The sequence below is a fragment of the Harpia harpyja genome, chromosome 10 (genome assembly GCF_026419915.1).
Source record: "Harpia harpyja isolate bHarHar1 chromosome 10, bHarHar1 primary haplotype, whole genome shotgun sequence".
In the NCBI taxonomy this organism is placed as follows: domain Eukaryota; kingdom Metazoa; phylum Chordata; class Aves; order Accipitriformes; family Accipitridae; genus Harpia; species Harpia harpyja.
In genome coordinates this window covers 31988852-32012214 of record NC_068949.1, presented here as the reverse complement: position 1 = coordinate 32012214, position 23363 = coordinate 31988852, and the positions used below count along the sequence as shown (strand labels likewise).

The following is a 23363-nucleotide window of genomic DNA, read 5'->3' as shown; positions in this document are numbered from 1 at the left end:
AGATCTAAAAGCCTGAAGCACCAAGAGCCACACTGAAAGTCCTGCTCCTCCTCAGGCACATGTGAGCTTGAGACACATGGTTTGTGCCCTGTTGATGGTCTTTAAAAGCCTGAAAAACCTCCAGGAGTCATGAAACAGGCACATCACTGCTTCTTCCTGACTTTTTAAGATTAGAAACATCAGCTTGGCTTACTGGCACTCAACTCTATGTCCACAGAAGAACTGGGGGGTTCCCCCACCCTTAGTGGGATGGCAGTAAGGCAAAAGCAGAGATCTTTGTTTTATGCCAACAGAAATGTTGGCAAAGGGTCTGTCACTGGCACAGGGCCGTCCCCAGGATTTACTGCATTAAAATCCCACTCCGTAAGGACTGATGTGTTTTTTAGCTTCCTCTGTGGTAGGAGGAACAAAACCAGGTGCCAATACGTAGAGCGTTCCTAGGGGTGGCACCAGAGTCTTTATTTCTCTTCTCAAAAGATACATGGGGTCGGTAAACACAGCTGGAAGCGACCAGTCCACAGGCGGCCGCAGTGCACAGAGCGCCAGCCCGGCTCTGGGGCAAACACAGCCCCTCTGTTACCACTCATGCTCCAGGCATCCAGGAACAAGGTCTCCTGAATCCAAATCAAAGTCCTTCATTCTTAAGAGCACCCTAAGAAACAAAATGAAAAGCCATCTTCATCGGTTTTTCTGATGGAAGAGATAGGCTGTGACAGGCAAAGGAGTGAGATTCTCCTAAACCTTGTAAGGTAAAAGTGCCCACCTCAAACGTGTGGGTAAAATACTGAAATAAGCACCACTTGTCTTGCTCTGTCATCTGTATCCAGCACAGTGCTGTATACCTCCAGTCAAAAAAACAAAACCACAAACTAAAGACAAATCTTGTTCTTAACTCACAAAATGATACACATACACATGGGCAAGTTATCAGAAAAGGCATTATATTTTGGTTTCCACCTTATTTAAAACTGATTTTGGTTTTCAATCAATCAGATCTTTATATGTCTGTGTTCAGTTTTCAATTTTTTTTCCCCATAACAGTAATGATCTGGGCGATCATAATTATAAAAGGGATGGGGAGAAAACCCGAGAACAAGATACATAGTCTGAACTGTGCTCTCTTCCACACGAGCACTCTAGGGAATGTTAGTTTCAGCTCTTTGTTTTTTTTTTTTCCTTCAGGTTGTTACTAACAAAATCTCTACCGTTTATTAAAGCAAAGCTACAGTAAATTTTCTTGCAGTCTTACAGCAGGCTTTCATATTACCAGTAGGACTCGCATGCATGGATTGCAGTCACACACACACGCTCACAGACATTATACAGTAGCCAGTTGCCACCATAAAAAAAAAAAAAAAAGAGAGAGAGAGAGAAAGAAAAAGAGAACAGACATTCATTTCTTTAAAGTGGTCAACATGAGAATCGCACCAAACTTTTGGATCAAAAAAAAAAAAAATACTGCACAGGTCTTCCACATCTACATGGTAAGTCATCCCTTTGCAATGGACGGAGCTCTCGTCTCCATTTGTTCAACATGCATCGCTGAAGCTTGAAGGCACGCTGGCCAAAGAGAGCCCTGTTCTTTTTTTGTCATCTTAACTCAAGTGTGCTGCTCTCAGGGTACAAAAAAAGGAAAAACATAAAGCCAAGCCCTTTTGCAGCACACCGGGAGAAGGTCATTCGGAGACCACAGTACTTGGAAGGCAGCCCAGCTGCCTGGATTCTACTTCTAACTGTGCTCTTAGAGGCATTGAAGGAATACACTTGTCTTTAAAAATGACATATAAAGGCAAACTTCTGCAAACCCTTTATTTTCAAACTGCTTATGGTAGACTAACACTCCTTCTGGAAGAAACTGGTCCTTCAGTCACCAGCTTCAAGTGGGAAATTTCCTACCTGCTGTCTTAAACACTGAAGCACCAGAGATTATAGGGCTGATGTGTTCAGGCATTCATCAGCTTCAGGAAAACTTAACACCAAAAAAAAACAAACCCAAAACCCCAAAAACCCCCAAACAGACAAACAAAAACAACCCCACCAAACTAAAATGAAAATAAATCCCCAATGCCTCAAGAGCACTATATCAAACCAGAACTCTTGGGCTACTGACTGCCGGCCCTGTCAGAAGCTGCTTGCTTCTGGGAAGACACCTGGAGGTTGAAGCCTTACGGTGATTTTGCATCCTCCCAGGGTGAGATTTGCTGAGCTTTACTGATTGCGAGATAAAGCAGTGTTTCAGAAAACTAAAACCAACAAACTCGTAATAACCATCACCAAAATCACCATTGGGAAAATTCCATTTGTTAGAAGGTCTCATTGAGAAACATCAGTCCCTGCCCCGCAGAGCAGGATGGACACGATTAACAAAACCCAGAGCGACCCGTCCCCTGCAAGCCGGGCCTTCGAGGACTAGTCCCCGAATTATATTGGAGGGGAGAAAGAAAAATGAACTAAAAAAAGAAGATTGTATCACCTTTTCCTCCTGTTAAAGTTTTAATCCTCTTATTCCACTTTTATTTCTTTGTATTTTCCCCCGATTCTCCCTTTCATTCTGCCACCTTAGCTGGGGGAGTTATTGGTACAAGAGTTTGGAGAGTCCTGCTCATTTATTGTGTTCAAGAGTACACACACCGGCTGCCGGGGCAGGTGGTGGTGGCTGTGTTCACGGTGCTGCTCTTCCACGGCATTAAAAAGCCCTTCCTCCTCGTCCCCGTGGGGGCGGCCACTGCAGCTGTCGCAGAAGTCCAGGGGCCCGTCCAGAGCATCATCGATGAGCCCGTCGAACTCCTTGAGGTCGTCGTCATGATGGCCCCGGTTGCATACGCAGACTTCGATGCCTGAGTCACCGGTGAAACGGCGCTGCCTGCCCGGCGTCTTGTCCTTCACGTCGGGAATGGCGCTGCTCTGCTCTAAGCTCTCAGAGCTGTAACCTTTTAGCAGTTCCTCCTTGCACTCCGTATCCTTATCGGGACCGGCCCTCTCCACTAGCTCGGCTCCTGTACTGGTACCGCCGGGCTCAATGCTTTGCATTTTGGCAACTGGTCGCTCGACCAGCGTGGTGGTGGAGGGCTCAGGGTCCCCAAGGCCTGGGGACCTGGTGTTGTCAGTACTGCTGTTATTGCCACTGGGTGCTGCTGAGCTGCTCTGTGCTGGCTGCAGGTTTCTTGGCGTGTCCGGGATTGTGCTACTGCTGCCTGCTGGGACGCACTGCTGATGTAAGGCACTATATGGTGGTGGTGGGGTCGGTGGTCGGTTCACCACTTCCTCATAGGGAGGTAGTAAATAATTTGGCAAAAACCCTAAAAGTGGGAGACAAGGAGGAGAAGTTATTTCATGAACAGCTTATCTCAGGAAAACAGTCATTAATACAGGTCAGTATGTCATTTGTGATCTACCAGGACCTTCCCACTGAACAGCTCAACAGGCTTTACAAGGGGTACCAAAACTTGGCCCAAATGAAATGTGTCATGTTTTAAAGAAGTGGCAGTAGTCATGGCACAGGAGGGCACCATTACAGGAGGAGATGGACACAGTTGGGAACAGCAGCCTGATCTCCTGGCTCTCAAGTCTATGCTTAGGGCTACCAGGTAAACCTCCCACCACCACCAACACAGCCCCATAAACCACACCAAGGGACGGCCTGCATTGGCTGAAGAGAACAACCTGGGAGATAACTTGCCAGCCCTCTCCAACACCGGCTTCTCAGCTGAGTTTCCACTTTCAAGAGTGAAGATTTCATCTCACAAAGCTTTGTGCAAATATGAAGAGACGTGAGCAGTTAAAGGAACTTAAGATCCTGACTTTTGGTGGTTGTTTTAGTGCTGGATTCAGTTTTTCTGGTGCAGTCAGAATAAATTGGCAGTAGTGGCAAGAGAGTGTGGTTTATTTTACTTACAGCCCCTCAAATCTATGAAAGATTTTCTTTATTTCTTAAGAGGCAACAAAACAGTCTACATAGACAGAATGGACTTAAATATTGGAAACATTTAAAGACAGCACTGCAGTTTTTCATGTGCAATTGGGTATCCCCGGGGCTGGGGAGGAAAAGGCTGTTGGGGATTATTTCTGAGGTGGCTGCAAGAGTTTAACAAGAAAAGCAAGTTCATACATGCAATTCAACAGTCCATTGCAGGAAACTCAGTTGTGGTACCTCCAGTCAAAAGGCTGAGACTTGCTGTTCTAGTACAGCGTAGCATGGCATGAAGGAGAGCACAAAGTGATTGTACTTTCCCTGAGCTGTGCGCAACAGCTCCTTCAAGCGAAGTCCTAGGGCTGCTCACCAGCAGCATGGTCTGGGAACCGCAGCACAGGGTGGGAGCCGGCGCGGTCCCTGCTGAGGCACCACTTCCACCAAGCCTGTGTGACTGCATTTCACGAAGCCACTTCCCACATCTCAGTCCCACCAGCAGCAAGTGCAGGCTGGAAAGGAGGAGCATCCATAAAGTCCTGAATGAGCTATTTTAAGAACCTTTCCAGAAGAACACCCAGGGAATCACTGCACTAACAGAGCCAAATCAAGGGTGGGTGTGAAGGTGCTGTAGCTGGTGTGGTTCAACTCCAGACTCAAGGGGGCTCAAATGCATCCAGCAGCTGGAATATGCCACCTCCTCTCTACAAGCCAAGGTTAGGCAGCAAAGGTGCCCACCACTTCTTGCTGAGCCCAACCACTGCTCCCCGCTTCCACCCAACACAGGAAACTCACTGCTGCCCTGCTCCCCACAACCTTCAGGAAAAACGTTGTGAGATACGTACGGAAATAAAATGGCAGGGCTGAATAGTTATGGGCTTCCCGGTAAGCGATCAGGTTGATCTCATGTTGCCGCTGCTGGGCCTGGAGACGATGCTTGGTGCGTCGGTGATGGCAAACACAACAGCAGCTGAGGATGATGATGATGGTCCACACCAGCCAAAACCCTGCAGCAGGGGAGAGCAAGTGTTAGCCAAAGTGCGAGAGCCGTATCTAAACCCAGGAAACCCCATGAAGGCAATGGAGAAGACCACTGTAAAGCCTGGATCTGAACCCCGCACCACTCTAAAGGCAGAAATACGTGTTGCGCCAGGAGGCTTTGACATGGACGTGCTTGCATGGGTGACTGCTACTCTGGCAGTCTTGACAGAATAGGGTAACTCTGTACACACTTTGGTACAATGTGGAGTATGTTCAATAGGTACAACTCTGGAGGAGAACAAAATACGGAGACAGGGCTAAGCTCCCCCCCCTCATCGCTCCCACCCCTTGGATATCATTTCTTCTAGCCAAAAATATGAGCAGAGCTGTGAATAGCACTGAACTTGTCTCCCACAGCCACTTCAGTTTGAAAATAACAATCAAGACACAAAAGACACTCTGCAGATTGACCACAGAAGAAGAGAAAAACCCCAAGCACAATGTTTTGCTTTTGTTTGCACTGCTCTAACTCCCAGCCCAAATCCTTCATTATGTTTAACAAAAACATACTCTTTTTACATAAATGTCTCAAAATATTTTTAAAACTTATTTTTGTATTCAATGTCTTAAATTATTCAAAATTAAATTAAACTAGCCCCCCACTCTGAATCCTCAAGAAACCTAACTTCTGCTCCGTTTGTGGTCACAGCTGGTTTCTGTGTACTGTTGTACTGTACGTACACTGCTCCTTAAAAGGGAATTTTAAAAGAGCACTTCCTGAATTTTCTCCACTGCCTCCAACATGTGGAGTAACTCCCCCTTTCCACAAATCCCCCTTCATGCTTGCATACACTAGAAAAACGTTTCCCAGACACACTTCAAAGAGCTATAACATTCACTCCAGATTAGGCTTTTGTCTCCTGCAACTACAGCCCACAGCTCTACCTGCCTCAGAGGTGTCTGTAATCTCTACCTTTTTTAAGCCCAGTTTTTGCAGCTAAGGATACCAGGATAGCTCCCGCTTTAGAAACATGTAGGCCTGGCAACCACTCCTCAGCAGAGATTACAACACCGTTTTTCTTTCGGTAAGACCTCTGCCACTCTTCGTTATTCCCAAACAGACAAAAAGAAGACTCCTTGTGCTACAGCCCATTTTCAGCATGGCCATTCTGCCCTGTGAGATCAAACTGCTTTTCTCCCCCCAGTAAAAACCTCTAGTCCCACCTTTACAATACCTTGATGTTTTCAGCATCCCCTGCCAAGTTAGCGATGTTTTCTCTGCTAAGAGCTGGGTGGGGAAAGGTGAACAGTTTAGGAATTTGAAGAATGAGAGGAGTATTGCTCTGGCTCAGGACAAAGTGCAATCCACCCATATCACCCATCTCAGAGCCCTGCACTGAGCTGTTTGTTGGTGAACTGGATATGCCGTATCGTGCCTCCGAGCATTTTGAGCAGGGACTTTCACCTCCCTGTGTCGTAACCCAAATTCTTCATGTATTTTGGCACAGCAAACTGAAATCTCTCTCTTGCTTTGCACAAGCAATTTCCCTAATGGACTGGATTCTGCCTTATACCCAAACTTATCAAAACCTGCTATCAAATGAAGGTGTTACATGCTCCATTTTTTTTGCTTGGCTGGGAAATCAAGGTTCCTAGGCTGTTTGTCTAGCCAGCCTGCTCAGCTGTACCATGAAGGGCAGAAAGAAGACTATGATCTTCGCTCCAGAGAAGCAAAAGATGAAGCACTCGACATGCCTGCTGCACTTCCTTCAAACTGAGCTGAGAAAGTGTCCACTACCCTCCAAACACCCTCCTGCTTCTAAAAAAGTCTTTTTATATAAGCTAAAAGGATTGGTCTAGTCCACCCTTCCCTCCAAAGCCAGGCATTTGCAACCACCCCTGTAGCCCCCCTCACTACTAAAACCTTGGCATGCAAACCCAATACACACTGTCTTGCAGTTTGAAGACTCCCACCAATATACTTTATTTCTTGCTAAGAGAAGGTCCCTTGGCTCTTGCTTGCTGAGAAAGCAAGAACACACTCATCAAAACCAGGTCATTAGCACAGCACGCCACCATGCACTGAAGCAGGCCTGCAGTTCATCTTCTAAGTACTCCTTATTTTCAAAGAGCAGTCCATGATCATGCGTTCAAAAACAATGGAAAATTACACCCAGCTATCCAGGGATTTTAGCTACAGTTATGAAAACAGATGCTTTTTAACACATTTGATCATGTCCTTTCCCAAGGACTCTAGATGCAATGGTAGAAAGCAGCACTTAGTTAGTTAAGATGTCCTGGAGAACTGCCACTGTTAAGCAATCTCAGCTGTAGCAGCCGAATTTTTCTGCAGGGAATAACTGCTCCCACCCAAGCCTGCATCCAGAAGATTAAAAAAGTATTTCTTTAGAAAACTTCTCTACCCATTCCAAAGAAATCCCAAAGTGCTTTGCAGACAAACCAATGCACAAGCTCAGAGTAGGGGTCAAAGTAAGCTCAGCCATTCCTGGGAAGACGTGCGGCAACTCTGTAAACAACAGGCAGTAACAACATACAACAGTTCAGGATAATAAATTAATGTTGGATCCTACTGAAACCGCAGGTGGCATTTTAAGTAAACAGACCATAATTTACTGGATTGCAATCTGGCCACGGTGCCAGGAACAACACCTCCATTCTTGTGCAAAGGGTTCTATGCACGCTCACAACCACAAATGGATGAGATCTGTTGTTTTTCATGGGAATTTCCAGAAAAATAACCCACTAATACCACTTATTGCCTAGTTTCATTAACCACTGACACTTCCTAGAGCTTCTAGGAATTACTCAACCCCTGACTCAGCATGAACCCAAGGACTTGCCTGGATGATCACAGGAGGTCAGCAGCATGTGCCCACACCGCCATTTGCTGGCCTGGCTTCTGGCATCCTCTTTAATGGCTTTGCCCCCACCTTGTCACACAACAGCACATCTGCACTGCAGGGCTGAAAGCCCCCCCCCCCCCCAGCGCATAGGAAGCAAGAGGGTGGGACACCCACAGGTGCTGAGGCACACGAGGGGCTCCTTGGTTGTTGCTTGAGCAGGGGTGCCAGCAGTGAGGTGGGGTGCAGCTCTGGTTACAAGCCCAGCATGGTGTTGGGAGCCCAGGGCCTCCATAAAAGGCTCTACAACATGCCCTAGCCAGAAATTTGGGCACAGCTGCAATTTTGGCTGCAGAACAGAAAAACTGTAAAAGCCTAGCAAATATATAGTATGGTCATTTATTTGGAATAAAGCTATGTGTACAAGGCCAAGTGCAATTGTAAATATTATGTCCAAAAGTATGGAGCGAACAGTGAACACGTCCAGGGCTGAGCTGTGCATTTGTACACCTGGCGATGCTTGGCTTCAAACCAGCAGCAGGGAGGTAAGCCGAGCAGACCACTGGCCCATGCACCCAGCGGCTTGTTTAGCAGGAGGGGAAGGAGGGGAATTTCAAATTCACCCAAAGACAACACTACACAAGCAGGAAACGTGGAGGCTGAGCACAGTAGCAGTACATGCTAACACCTCATTCATGACAAAAGCAGGTACTGGCTCTGCCTCATGCTGAAAATGGGCGAGATGTGCAAAGGCAACAGAAGTTTGGCATTAAAAGGCCTCTAAAAGCTAAGTAAAACTAGGCTTCTAGTTGCCTTCGCTGTCCCCAGAAGCCTTCCCCATGCTCTTCAGCATGTGCCTCCTTCCCAAATGGACATGAGCTGGTTTTCAGCTGCATTGTGCTCAGCTATTGCTGCAGTCACTGGAAAAGGAGAAAAGGTTGGGATTCATTAGGCATCCTGAGCCAAGTTTGCCATTAAATGTCTGATTTGAGAGAGAGCGTTTCGCACTGCCAACCTGGCAGTGACTGCTGGGAACAAGAGCTTGCAGCAACTTGAGGGCAACATGACAGGCAGAGAGCAAGTAGGGTCTTTGGAAAAACAACTGCTGATGGACAGTATCAACAGAAGTGATGCACCAGTCTGGAGCTAAACAAGCACCAGGGGACCATCAGATTTTAAGGCAATTTCAGGCTCGCTCTTGGTTTATGGAAGAGTCAGAAGTTGAAACACTCTCCAGTCCAAAAAAAGGCTCAGTCCTGAGAAACACTGCTATATTTTCTGTCAAATTCACTGGTGATGCCAATGGGTGGATAATGATGCAACCAATGGGTGAATCAGACACAGCCAAGGAGCTCAGTTTTGCCAAGAGATTTCCCTGCCAGAGCATCAAAACCTTTCATAAAAATAGAGAAGTACCATCAACCTCTTACCCAGCATCAGACAGGCTCAGAGCTGTAAGCTCTACATGAATGCTAAGCTCGGAGTCAGAACAGAAGCTGCAGAAAAACCTGGGAACAGAATTAGCTCCCATGAAAGCCATCTCTCACAAACAGAGGAAATACCCAAGAAAGAGAAGGCTGCTATGTTTACAGCACCCTTGGGAAAGGGAGCCCCATCACATGGTCATGCACTAGAGGTGTTTTCTACCAGCTATGAAAGAACATGCCAGGCTTAAAGCTTCAAGAAAAACCTTTCTGGGACATTGACCATAGTTTTGGTCAAACTTAAGAATAAAATAATATAAGAATAAAAAAACCAGAGCATTCCCTCCTCACAAAAAAGCTGGGAGCAATGTTCAGTCTGATGCTGTACTGTATTTGCTGCCTGGGATGTTGCCATCAGCGTTCCCATTGAGGGAAGCTCCTTTTACCCTGTGCAAAATGGAAAATGTTTTCTGGAGCGTTCCAAGGGTAGGAACAGAGAAATCTGCCCTCAAGTTCATGGTAAACTTGGGCAAATGCCATTGCTCTGTTGGCAGGAAGTCTCCTAAAAGCAAGCCAAAACATACTGCAAAGTGTTTTTGTGTCTGCCTGACAAGCATCTGGGTAATAGCTTTGGCTCCATGAGAGCTGGTTCTGAGCAGAAGTGGGACAGCGTCATTGACTAAAAAGTGATGTCCCAAATGGGGGCCTCACAGTCAGCCATGGCTGGAAAAAAATTGTCTTTCACAGGGCCAATGCTATCATCAAAAATAGGAGAGAGATTTAATTGTTACCACAACGTGGATGCACTTGGGTTTAATAGTGTCCTTGGCACAGAGACCGCACCGTCTCCTGCCACTTCAGACACGAGCCTGTACGAGTCAACGGAATGCCAGATGAAGGATCCAGGCCATAGGCCTATGAACATTTTAAGAAGGAAAAAAAGAAGCTGCTGAATGACGTGGTCCTCTCCTGCCCATCTCTTCCATATCTCCTGCTGCCTCCTCCACTACTTCTTGTGCCAGCACAAAATTGTGCGCAACTGTGGTTTGAAGTGGTTTGAGGGAACCAAAGCAGGTTGAAACTCATCTGCCAAACACAACAGCAGCAAGAGAAAGACTGTGACTTTCAGTGACAGTTTTATGTCAGTTTAAAATCAATGGAACTGCAGCCCCAGCCTGACCACATTGCAGGAAAAAGTTACCGAATATTTGTAGAGTACAATGGCAAAAGAAAAAAAGCTGAAGACAACTGCTCCAACTCCTGCTTGCTTGCTCCCAGACTGGTAACTCGGACAAAAGGAGGTAGACGTTAACTGCAGCTGGTTTCTAGTTTTCAGAATAGTGTCCAGTATACATGGTACACCCACTGCCATGAGGTAAGATGGAAAAAGACAGATTTCAGAAAAATACTTTGCTTATCTTGCAATGAGAGTCAACTTGAGGCAGTAAATCTGCAGACACTGTTTTTATGCCTCTCTCCTGGGGAGGGAGCCTTTGGAGAGCAATTGCTCCTGCGCTCCAGAAGACATGTTTGTTAAGTCCAGTCAATTCCAGCTGACTTACCCCTCCCAAGACATCTATGTTGGTAAAACGCATGTTGAACAGTGGTCTAACAGAGATCAGAAGGGAACGTCCAGCTGAGACCATGTCCAGAACATCTGGGAACAAGATCTAGAGAACAGTCTGCACCAACAGATCTGGATATCTGGTGAGGAGCTGGGTTGGAGGTACACAAGGCAGGGGATGAAACAGCACCAGCAAGCTCTCTTGCCTTTCCTTGCTGTTTAACACAAAGCAGGTGGAAGCAGGCCACACAGGGCAAAAGTCCGTATCTGCACAGTCAGACTATGCAAGACAGCTTGCCTTCTCTTTTCGATTTGTGAATTTTACTGAGCCACACCAAAACAAGCTTAAGATGATTTTGCTCTCTGTATTAGGCTACAAAAAGTACAAGGAAATAACTCCCTTGGTGACCCTATTTATCATGAGTTTCTGCATGGTTGTGACATCTGTTTTGTTTGCCCTATAGTTTCAGCTAGGCTTTGTCATGGGAGGGTTATCGCTGAAGCACCATCTGAGGAGCAACAGCAGCCAAAGGTGAAGTTTGATACACCTAGGAAAGAGAAAGCAAGTACAATCATGCAGAAGGCTGGGTGAAAGGCAAGGAACAGGGCAAACCACTCTCTGAAAAAGGACATAGTTATACTGAAGGACAAGATAACACAGGGTGAGGAAGAAAACACGGGACTGATGGGGTGTTTGACTGAGGGTTCTGCAGACTACAGTAAAGTCTTGGAAATGAATTCCTATTATAAAGCTGACCTGGAACGTGTGTGGTACAGCAGTTGCTTTAGTTTTAGCAACTAACCGGATTCTTGCCAAAATTTTCTGGCAGCATGCTTTTTGGGGAAAAGAGCTGTCTAGAGATTCCAAGGGGAAGCGTGCAGAGATGAGCAAAATGTTCAATATCAGCAAAAACATCAACTGTGCTGCCTGCAAACAGAACATTTTTTCCTGTACAACCCTTCCACTAGGGCCCAAACAGTCAAGATCTTCTTTTCTTTTTTTTCCTTTCAGAAACAGAGGGGCTCAGTATCACTGCTAAAGCAGCCAAAATGAAGCAAAATAGGCATGTCCAACATCTGAATACCCACTCATCACCAATGCTGGTTTGTTGTACAGTACCTAAATGACCAAAGACCAGCTAAGCCCTCTAACTTTGATATCCTACAACTGAGATCTTCTGCACATAGTGACCAGATGCCTGTTTCCATGCTCCATGATTCCTGAAGCACAGCGTATTATGCTTCCAAACACACCATGCAAAATACTTTTTACAGCTTTGCTTGCTGTGTTCAGAACCTCTGGAATCGTCTAATTTCATGCTGGTCCTCAATAGGTAAGGAGAGTCACAAGGATGGATGTCAGAAGATCTGGATTTGGTTTTCAGTCCACATTATACTTAAACTTGGGAAAATCCAGAACGTCTGAGCCTTAATTCTCAACCTGCAAAATGTGGGAACTGCACTCTGCAATTACCTTCTGTCCTGTATTTTGAAGTGTTTTTTGGGAACATTTAAGCAATAAGACACCTGTCAGGCCTGGACAAAGGCGAACACTGGAAAACTCCAGCAAATCACAATCACATCATAACAGACTTGAATAAAAACTGTTAGCAAGCAAAATCTAGCAGCTGCTGCCATTCTCCCAAGACCACAATCTCCCCCTTGGGGAGCATGAGATCTCTGGGGAGCTCAAAGAAATTGTTAGGCTAAAATGTTGAGCCAGCTCAACCACCATCCAAATAAACACCTTTCCCTATGTGAGGAAATGCAACAGTAAAGCCCCTTCTTCCCTTTTACTTTTTATGATTCTATTCCAAGAAAATTAAAAGACATACTGCACTTTTTTTCCCCCATGTTACTAGCTACCAAGCTTGAGCTAAGAACTAATTAGACCTTTATGTAACTATTAGACCTATATATAAAAATCTGGATATAGTTTTATTATTTGGCAACATGGCACTTTTTTTTTTTTTTTTTTTTTTAATAAGAGATGGGTGGGGAATCTGAACTGGGCTGTTATCTAATTTTAAACATAGGCTGTCCACCTGCTTGGCATATCATGTTCTCCATTCCTCCACTCCACCCCTTAACAATATAATACCTTGATTTTGCATCCTATTCCACTACCCTCAAGGACTGGTTTATAATTACTGCAACTTTACTTGCTGTCTAGAAATGTTGAGATCAGCCATTTTCAAAGACAAACTTCCCTCAAATTCTTAAATAGGGAAAAAGATCCTTTTTACAGGAAAAAATCCAAGTGGCCATAAGACAGGATCACATTTCAGAAGGCATGTCCAGCAAAGACAGCCTAGTTTTCTTTTACATTTCAAATGCCACCTTCCTCTGCTTCTCCCCACAAAGCTGTGGTGGTAAATAAATTCAGGATTTAATTCAACAGGACTAGCAAGAATGTCTGTTTTGAGGCACACAAAAGCACCAGTGGTCTGAGAAGGTCAAGAGGAGCAGAAAGTTCTCAAAAGCTACTTCAGTACATGCATACGCTGGTTAAAATCAAAACACAGAACAACCATGAAGCCATACTTAAAAGGTGCTGCTAAGTTCATTAACTGAAAGTTATTATTAACTTTTAAAAAGCTAATCTATTCCCAAGCATGTAAAGCTGTTGCTCTCCACGCTAATTCACTGCTCATATTAAGACTATTTACACATGCTATAACTGCTATTCACCTTGAAGAGTGCCTCACCACACCTATCTACCAAAGATACTCAACAATTCCTGGAGCAGCAGATAAGTTCTGCAGCTGTGGTTGCAAGTTCTGGAACATGAGTTTTTATTTAAAGGACATGCTCCCCTTGTGCCTCCTCCCCCACCCATCCCAGAAACTTTTTTCTAACACTCATAATGGCAAAGCAAGCTTTGAAAACATTAACCAATTTTAAATCAATGTTGGATGTTTGCCTGAATTTGCAGAAAGCCTTGAAGAATAGGTCTCATGTTTGCATTATTCGCCTCATCTCAGTGTGGCATATGATGCTCTCTGCAACGCAGAAGGAATGTGAATCTCAATGCAGAAACCCATTCATCCCAAGGAACCATACAGCAGTGCGTGCCACTAATATGTTTATTCCATGATTTCAGCATGACCTGTGTGCTTGCCCTAGAAAGAAGCCTAAAATACTCTGCTTCCTTCTAACACAATCTGGTTTTATCTTCCAAGAACTTTTATGATGCAGCCAGGCACTGCCAAGTATAAAAGTCTGTGCCATTCTGAGAGCGCAAGGATAGTTAAAGTAAAACCATTCCATTAAAATGGCAGGGGGCTGTTGTTCGGACTGTATTGTTTGTATGGAATTCAATTAAGCCTCTCTTTCAAGACGTCTATGGGAGAAACATGGCAAATGTGCAACAAGCTCCGGTGTGCAGCTGTACTCCATGCTGTTGCCCAATTTAGATCCTGCTTGCCACAGAGTCTGTAAGCCCTTGCATACCTGCATCTTCCTCTACATTTCCACCCACACAAATCCAAAACTGGGTCTGACCTTCCCCACTCTGCTTTGCCCATGCATCCCCAGAGAGTCTGAGCAAATTCCAGCCGTCTGTCCTGCCTGTGCTACCAACTACTACAATCTGAACCATGCAGACCAAGGCAGCCATGTATTCATGCCTGTTTCTCAGCCTGTTAGGGTCCCTGGAGCTGCCCCCTGGTCCTGAATTATTTCTTGAACTGTTTGGAGACCTCTGAAAATAAAGCTGCTATAAAAGGTCTGCAATACATTAAAATCCTGCCATTAGTATTGACACAGCCAGCCACTGCAGTCTGATGCACAGTGTGTCTTGAAGCAGTCTATTAAGAGTCCTGTTTAGTTTACAACCATGTCCTCCATGCTTCCCTTAATCTGAAAAGTAAAAGAATGTTTCTAGACTAAAGGATGAAGTGTCAGCTATTCCTGTCCTTGGATCCAGGTTAAGTGACAGTCTTCATATGTGTAACACATTTCCACACACACACTACTTTGAGAAAGTGAAACTGTGGGCACAGCAAAGGAATTAAGTAGATAGCACAGTTGCATAAAAGCTACAAGATACCACTGGGTGTGGTAAGAAACTGTCTGCAGTCTCTAACGTGGGGGTACAATGTTCAGAGTTCCACATTTCCAAATTCTGGGAGCACAGACAGATGCCTTCTCAGCCTGGGCTCCTGGCAATACAACAGCATGTCAACATCAATGTTCAACCCTTTGTGCTCCTCCTCATGAAAGGAAGACACTATCAGGCCAGCACAACTCTAAAAGTTTGCCTTTAAAATTCAGCATTTCTTAGTTTCCTATCCTTTCAACTTCCCATTTTTCCATATAGCTTTACCAGAGTTTTGCTGACCTGCTTTGACCTGCCTGCTGCCATCTAAAGGAACTTAGCAGGTACAGTCACTCAACCACTCACTAGAAACGTGGGTAGTTTTAAAGCCCGTATTTTGGGAAAGAGGAGATAAGAGGGGCTGCAATGGGCAATGTACATTCCTCACAGCCCGCAGTATTCAGCCACTGTCAGCCCACAAGATTTGCCCAAGACCCTCTCCACCCAGGGAGCTGTGCTCCAAACACAATGCGTCCTGAAGAGAATAAATGTCCTGGCTCCCTCCTTGAAAGTACAGCCTTAAAAAGATAAATCAGATTTAAACTGTCATTCTTGCAAAGAACTAAAACAATAAGATGGAAGATACTGAATTAATTCTCTGTTTGAGTGTCAAACTCTAGCGTTGTGCGTATCGGCATTTATCCCTCAAGCGTGGTTTCCTCACTCGCATACAATGTTATTTTGAGTACCCTCAGTATTGCCCAAATCAGTGAGAAGACCAAACAACAAATCTCCAGTCACGAACATGGCAAAACAACTCATTGTTTATCAAAAAGCAGGCAATGCCCATTGTAACAACCCTATTTCCCTTGCCTTATCAGGTCAGCTCTGGTTTGTGTTGCAGTGAAATGCAATGGCAATGCATAACAAGGGTTGAATACAAAACCCCGGGACACAAGCCAGACCTGTAGTATGGTATGAGAGCCATGCAGATTAGGAAGGGAAGCCATACAAAATGGAAGGACTTACACCAGAGTTCATAGTAGTAGTTGCAACACTGGGATTGTCCACAACAGTGGCCCGTTTCACATATGTAACTTTGATTGTTGACACCCATGCAGGTTTCCTTGTCCTAAAATTAAACAGACACACTTTTAAGATGCTTTGTCAGTATCTTCTGTAAATGTAATCTTTTTACTCAATGATCTGCAAGCATTTGAAAAGTCACAAGTTATGGTCTTGGGAAACTCTAAAATACAGAAAGAGGTTAAAATACAGCTAAGGATCACCAAAAAACACAAAGGACTGTTCCAAAGAAAACCCCGTATCTCCAAACTCATGAGTTACATTGCTTTAGCATCTAGTCAGTACTGCTTTCTCATCATGCCTTTCCTTTTCCATTAAAAGTTACCATGGTTTGGGAGCCAGGCATTCTCTTAAAGAAGAGATGTCATTTGTTCCACATTTTACACAATATAGCTGCATTACTGCGGCTGAATGCCAAGTGGAGGAAATGCATTCATAAACAGAACATTATAATTTGAGAAAAGACCGCTTGGATTCATTTAGATCTAAATGATAATTACACCATGTTCCTGTGAGATTCCAATCTAAAATGATTCCTTCATAATTAGCCATGTGCTTTATATAAGATCAGCATTCCTGTAAAACTTCCTGGAATAGCTAAGTAGTCCAGGAGCAGAGCCAAATCAGCTGTCCTGTATCACCCAGCAGGTCCTCAGGACACTTCAGATGGAAAAGGACTACAGTGTGAGGTCTCAGTCCCCTACATGGTGCACTGCTTCACAAAAATCCATGTTTTCCTGCTAGTTTGAAAACATGGGTGGGAAAAAGTACAAAACACAGGAAACCAGAAGCATTTTACAGGTTGTGGTTTGTACATCCTCTAATAGGCTTTGGGGTAGCCTGGATGTTAGAAGACACTACACAGTTTCTTAAGAAACAGATTGTAATAAAAAACATTGGTATTGCAAACCAACCTGTAACAAAGTCTAAAATTTTCACTTTCTTTCACTTAAAATCTATTATAAAGCAAAGAAAATGTGGGGAGGTTTATACTGAAAGATGTGTTGAAAGAATTCATTTTATAAGTACTGCCTTTCAAACAAAGAAACAAACAAAAAACCCAAACAAAAAAGCCCAACAAAACCCAACCAGCTAAAAAGAGCAGCAAACCCAACCAGCAGGCTGCAGGAATGTACATTGGTGGATCCCAACACTTGCAGAACTGCACTCTTCCTCTATTTTATGTGAGTGCACCACAGCCACAGTTCTCACAAGCCTCCATGGAGTCACCATATGTGCAAAATACAAAGTCCATTTCAATTGATGGACTGCCTCACTGAACAAGTGATGTAAAGCAGCAGTTTCGATGCAGAAGAGTCCGGCACTAAGTTCTTAAGGAGACTCAGTCTATTTGGGGATCTGGAGGAACACCAGCACTCCCGCACTATGCAGTACCCTGGTTGGAGCCGCACCTCTCCAACACTGGGCCTGTGGGTCCCTCACGTGAGCACATATATTACAGCAGCAATATAACTTCTAAAAGCAAAACAAACCTCCTGCCACCTAAGGTTCAACACAAAAGATTCCATGCTGCATTTTTCTCCTAAGAAGTCACACCAACTTTTGAAAGGGTTTTTTATCGTGTGAGAGCACAGTTCAGCAAACACAACTCAACACATGATGTACTGCTTCCCCTCCTTCCACAGGTATTATGATTTCCACAAAAGGCTCTAAAAAGCACCAATGGGCCATCTCCTTAAAACTCATCCACTGAGGCGACAAGCTGGAGGGGTACCTGCCTCCTTTTTGCAGGAAGAGAAGAACATGTTGCTGAACAGACCAGTCCAAGTGCTTTACTACAGGTAGCTAAAGCAACATTTTATATTGTTGCCTTGAGATGCTGCATGCCAATAGTAGACACAATATTCTCCTATAGGGTAAGGAGGTGTTTCCATCTCTAATTGCAGTGGCTGGTAGCAACTTTTAAGAGACACTGTTGAGCTAGCACAGCATGCCTGAAGCAGAAAATGCTATTCATTCCAAAAATTGCAATTTTAATCAGCAAAAGAACTAGAAACAGGACACATCTATTATTTTATCTGTTCTTATTAGTTTATTTACACTTTTCCTCATTTTTGTGGGCCTTGCAGAGTTAATATAACTGATGAACAGCATAGATTTTGGCTCTCATATCAACAGAATTGAGAAATTAAGATCTCATTGCAAAATTGCAATCTTGTTGATGATGCACAAGCCAGAAAGCGACCGGCTGAGGTCTGCAGTTGTGACACATGAAGATCAATGTGACCTGTTGAACTGGCAAATGAATCACGTGGAGCTAGTGAAAGAACAGAGTCCCACAGTGCCATTTCAGGAACCCCTCTGCATCACAACACTGATCTGTCCTTGACTACCTGTGCTTACTCCCTCAAAATTTGTTCCATTCAGTGTTGTCTGTTTCAAAGAGTAGCAGTAAGGAACACACCCATGTCTTTTGGCAGCAGCAACCTATAACAGCTTCAACATCACTATATTTTTCCCACTTAAGAACTTGCAGCAGTCCTGTTTTTAGATACTTTCATCACATTATCCTTTTATTTGAACTTCTTGACTCCCTCTTGCCAACCTTATTATATTGGAAATGATGTTTCAACAATGCCACATGCTTACATGCAGGGTTGCTTCTTGTTAGCCCAGCTGGCAAACAGGTCTATGCAGGGATGGGTGCACATGTTGAAGGGATGGGTGCACATGTTGAATAGAAGATCCTCAGCAGCTAGGTTGGCATTCTGCACGTTGCTCCTGCCTGCTTTTGGAGATCAAGTCTCAAGCAACATCCTGCTTTCCCATCTAAAGTAGAGTTCAAATCTTACTTTCCAGAGCTTCTTTACATACTGACCAAGAGAAACCATCTTCTTTGCTAACGCATAAGCACTTGTACCTTTGAATAATCTCGCAGTTGGCTTTCAGCTCCAGCAGTTCAGAAAGTCCAGGGTTTTAAAGTCCTTGCAGTGCCAGCCACTAGCCATGCTCCTCAAAGTCCAAGCAGCTCCTCTTGGAACCTTTCCGCAGCCCTCTGCCAGGCCAGCCACCAATGGGTTTCTGGGAACATGGAGCCATCAGACTTGGTGCCACATATCAGACCCAGAACTGTCACCCTTGTTTCCAAACAGTTTCACAGAATCAAGGAATAATTTAGTTTGGTAGGGTTCCCAGCAGGTCACATGGCCTGACCCCTGCTCAGAGCACGGCTACCTCCAATGCTGGGTTACTCAACCTGGCACAGAGAAAGTGATAAAACGTAAAGGCAACAAATCTGCGGAAAAAGTCTACTAGGCAAAGATTCCAGTACAAGGAGAGCATTATTTTGGGACACGTTACAGGTGGCTCCTTTGGATCGAGTGTTTCAGTCTCCTTCCCTCTCCCCACTTAAGTCAAGACTGTGAAAAGCTGAGCCACTGTACAGTTTCTTGCACTGTTTTGCAAGCCAAGGAAGAGGTTATGCACTGCCATCAGTACAGGCCATGACAGAGACTGTGACATTTTTCGTTAGGAAACTTCTGCCTACCGCCAAGCACTTCATTCAGGCTTCAATTTCTAATTAAATCCCAGCCTGCACTTTTCATACCATCAGTGTTGTATTATTTCTACTTCCTTCTCCCATTCATTCTTTGTGTCATATGCTGCCAAACCGTAACTACTTAAGACACATCAGCAATATAGTTATCTATAGGCTAAATGTCTTCTGGGAACAATATCACAAGTGCTTGTGCTATGAAACCACACTATTTCTTCTTCCACACCAACAGGCGTGGACAAGGCACAGGACTGAAAGAGTAGTTTTATAGGTAAGAAAAGTATAGGGGGGGGGGGGAATCTCATAGAAGCAAAGTTGAAGCACTCAACATTTCATTGGCCTGCCTTTGTTTCTAGTTTCCATTGCAAGTAGCACTTCTAATGGTAATTTTTTAATCACTCTTAGCAGCGTGGAGTTTTTATCGAACTATTACAGTGGGGTTTGGGGTTTTTTTAGGTAGTCTTATGAAAACAGGGGAAGGGGAAGGTTTCTTTCTGAAAGCACTTTCTTCCCCAATAGCCAGTGGCTACCACATTCCAGCACAGGCTTCCCTGCTGAAGGACAGTCTTGCTTTCTTGTTGTCCAGACAAGCACATCCCTCCCTACCAGCCTTTGTTCAGCTAACTGTAGACGCCTCCAGACCAGGATTACTAAGCAGCATCTACATGGGTCTGCTCTCAAAGAGTGTTCAACTCCATTAGAGCAGAACATTCCTGTTTTGCAACTAAGAAGCCTGAACATGCTATCCCTTATCTCCCACCTGCAAAGCCTAGGAGATTTCCAGCTAATTTCAAGGTATTGGCTTTGTCCTGTAAAGCAGCACGTACTCTAGGCTGCATGTGCATCACTGCCTCATTGGCATCATCCTAAGAGCTGATGCAGATCTGAGAAACTGCAATCACTGGATCCCTGACACACACTCCAAAGCCAGGAGCTGTTTCAGGAGAAGGCTCTGCAGTCCTGGAATCTGTGTTCTCTCCCCATCCAGTCCAACGGAGACCATTTGTTACATCTGGTGCAGGCTCTTTCTCATGAAACTGGTTGAGTTGGGAAGACCTCATCTTTGTGCGTTTGGAGAGTCTCTCTATTTCAGATGTGGCGTTCTGGATTAGTTTTCACTTGTCATAAACTTTATAAAGCAATTTTGAATAAAAATAGTATTTTTTTTAAAACTCATTTTCTTGTTGATATTTGGCATTTGTGATAAACCCACAGCCATGCTGGCAACTTGGCCAGTAGCACATTTTCGCTGTCAAGTGCTTTTACAAATAATCCTTAAAATATCCAGCAGTGGTAGGTATAAGAGAACTCAAGGCAGTGCCATATGTTGTCACATCTGAAGCTATGGCAAACATTAACGTCAGTGCCAGGGAAAAAAGCCAATTATTTTCTCTACCTTCCAGTTTAGTATTGGACCTTTACTGGAGGTCTATGTGACAAATTAAAGGTCAAAATCTGGGGCATGGTCTAGACAGGAGGCATTCACGGAGGTCTGTATGTTGCCTGAACTGCCCTTCACTGCAAAAAAGGATGCAATCAGACCTCCTTATCCTACTTTTGCAGTGATTTTCAGTATTAAATGGTTGGGTTTAATACCTATAAATCTGTTAAGATTTATTGCGTCTGGAGCCAGTGTAGGAAACCGGAGGGAAATGAGAACTGACTGACAGTGGAGTATCATTACGATAAAAGGATCAAGGCACTTCACATTTTTCTACTCTCAAAAGTCAGCAGTTAACCTGGGAACATTGTTGCTGTGTTGAAAAGGAGAAAGATGAAGATGAGCAAATTCCAAACCGGTGTGGCTATTTTCCAAGCTGAAAATTAATACGTGCAACTGCAGCAACAAACACCACAGCCCACGCTCAAAAGTGCATAGTTGGCAGCGAACCACCTACAAAAGATGACTCCTCAGCTGGCATTAACCAGGTAACCAAAACCAGCAGTGGCTGATATCACGGAGATCTAATAACCATTTTAACTTTTTGCTCTGTCTCCTCTTTCCACAGAAATCCAGCCTCCGTTACCCTAAATATGAGCACCTTGCATTTATATAGCCTCTATGTGTCATTCAACCTGCCAGAGTATCTATTCATCCTGACCTTGGTAATACACAGACACCCTGGAAAACACTTTGAAATGTGACTTGCATTTACTGACAGCAGGTTATATGCCATTCCTGTCTGCTAGGATAGCCAGTTTTTTAGACCTACTCTAATTTCCTGTTCTCTCCAAACTTTGGTATAGCATTTGTCAAGGCACTTAGTAATTTGCTACTATTTGAACTGGAAGAGATGGGGATTAATAATGGAATGACTGGGGTGAGTAAGGAACTGAGTAACAGGCTTACAAACAGCGGGGCACAGTAAAAAGCCCAGCAGCAGGCTGAAGGGAGACTGCCAAACTGGCATCTGCTGGAGGGCAAGATGCTACTGGTTTTAACAGGACTCGGGCTCAACCTGTGACCCCCCAGACCTTCTGGTTTCACGGTTCTCATAGGGGACTTTGGTAATAAGCATCTATTTAATAATAATAAAAAAATAATCCTGACCCAGTTATTTCACTAATCTCATTACTCGCAGGCAGCAGTCCCTTGCTTTCAGTATCCAGCCGCACCCGTAACAACAAAGCAGGACGGATTTAAGTGAGTGACACAATCTTCAGAAAAATGTATCAAAAATATGTATTTTGAGTAACTCACAAGCAGTATTTGAACCATATATATTCTTTAAGCGCCCAGAGTAATAGAATGGAAGTGATAGTCAGTATCTTAAATATGTTAGAATTAACCAACAGGAAAAACTGTATTTGATACCCACTATTTATGAGTTATCACTTGGCTTTTACTCTAACTCACATATCAGACCATCACTAGTGTTGGTTAGCCAAGCCCATCAGCGATAGCTCATGAGAATGCAAACACAAAGCTCCCAAAGAAAATGAGCATCTCTGTCATAAGAGACTCAAGTGGTAGTTAAGTTAAAATTGCTGCTGAAAATACTAGGCTGGAATGCCAAATCTTGCCATCGGGTTTACTACAATTCCTGGTTTGTCAGCTGCCCCCCAGTTCCTAATCAAAATTCATCTTAAATAAAAAAAATCACTAGATCCTTTCAGAGAAAGCCAGTAGGTGGGATCACAGCAAAGACAGGCAGAACCGCAAGGGAACCCTGGATCACCAAGGCAGCTCAGAACTGACGCCCACCCGGCTGAGCGTGCACCAAAGCCTCCAGTTATCTCCCATCTTCATAAATACTACACTTGTTAGTCCTTTGGAACATAAAAGCAGAAATCCACCATCTAAGCAAGTGCCATGCCTTTGGTGGGTTCAATTTAACAAAAGCACGTAAGATTGGTAAAGATGAAACCTGGCTTTGATTGCTGGGAATTACCGGAACCTCAGTTGCCAGCCCCTGCCAGGACAACAGGGGATAAATTCCTGTAAGCCTGCCTTATGACAGGCAACTGAGGCCAGGAAATAAATCAGGTCTGGACATTTCTTCATAAGACACCCACCACAAATTTTGTTTTGCTGAATGTGGAAAAAAAAATACGTGTTAAGTGCAAACATCCAAATACTTAAAGCATAATAAGTGGGGGAGGAATGATGCCTCTGAGCTGTCCCAGGCACAATAAAGATCTCCAAAATGAGAATTCTAATCCACAACATTTATTGCTTCGCTAATGCCAACATCAGGAGAATTATATTTAAATCACCACGATTAATCAGCCACAGCAGACCCATCTTCACCCCCAGTGGATGCAGAACCTCCAAGGTTTTATTAACCTTTATCTGAGGAACAAATTGGTTTGTTGCAGCCATTTATCTTGGAGAAATACTCCAACAATCTTTAAAGGAATACTGTCCTTTTACAGATCACGGACACTTTGATGTATTTCAATGAGAGCTGGTTTCATTTTTGTTTATCGCAAGTTTCACTTTCAGACTCCAAGAACTGCACATTTGCATTTTAAGCACCACCT

The 23363-nt window shown here is 44.2% G+C and overlaps 1 protein-coding gene across 4 annotated transcripts in view; it reads right to left on the bottom strand.

The window, feature by feature from the left end:
• Nucleotides 1-924: 924 nt before the first annotated feature.
• Nucleotides 925-23363, bottom strand: part of WBP1L (WW domain binding protein 1 like) — a 60370-nt gene continuing 37931 nt past the window's right edge. For 3 of the 4 annotated variants that reach the window (XM_052798539.1, XM_052798540.1, XM_052798542.1), the window contains 3 exons: nucleotides 15806-15908; nucleotides 4753-4914; nucleotides 925-3299 (listed from right to left, as the gene is read on the bottom strand). In XM_052798539.1, coding sequence (XP_052654499.1) covers nucleotides 2560-3299; nucleotides 4753-4914; nucleotides 15806-15908 — 1005 coding nt within the window. In that variant the 3' untranslated portion in view covers nucleotides 925-2559. Of the gene's footprint in view, nucleotides 3300-4752; nucleotides 4915-15805; nucleotides 15909-18472; nucleotides 19477-23363 lie in introns of those variants that run through there. The other variant, XM_052798543.1, reaches the window with a different exon arrangement.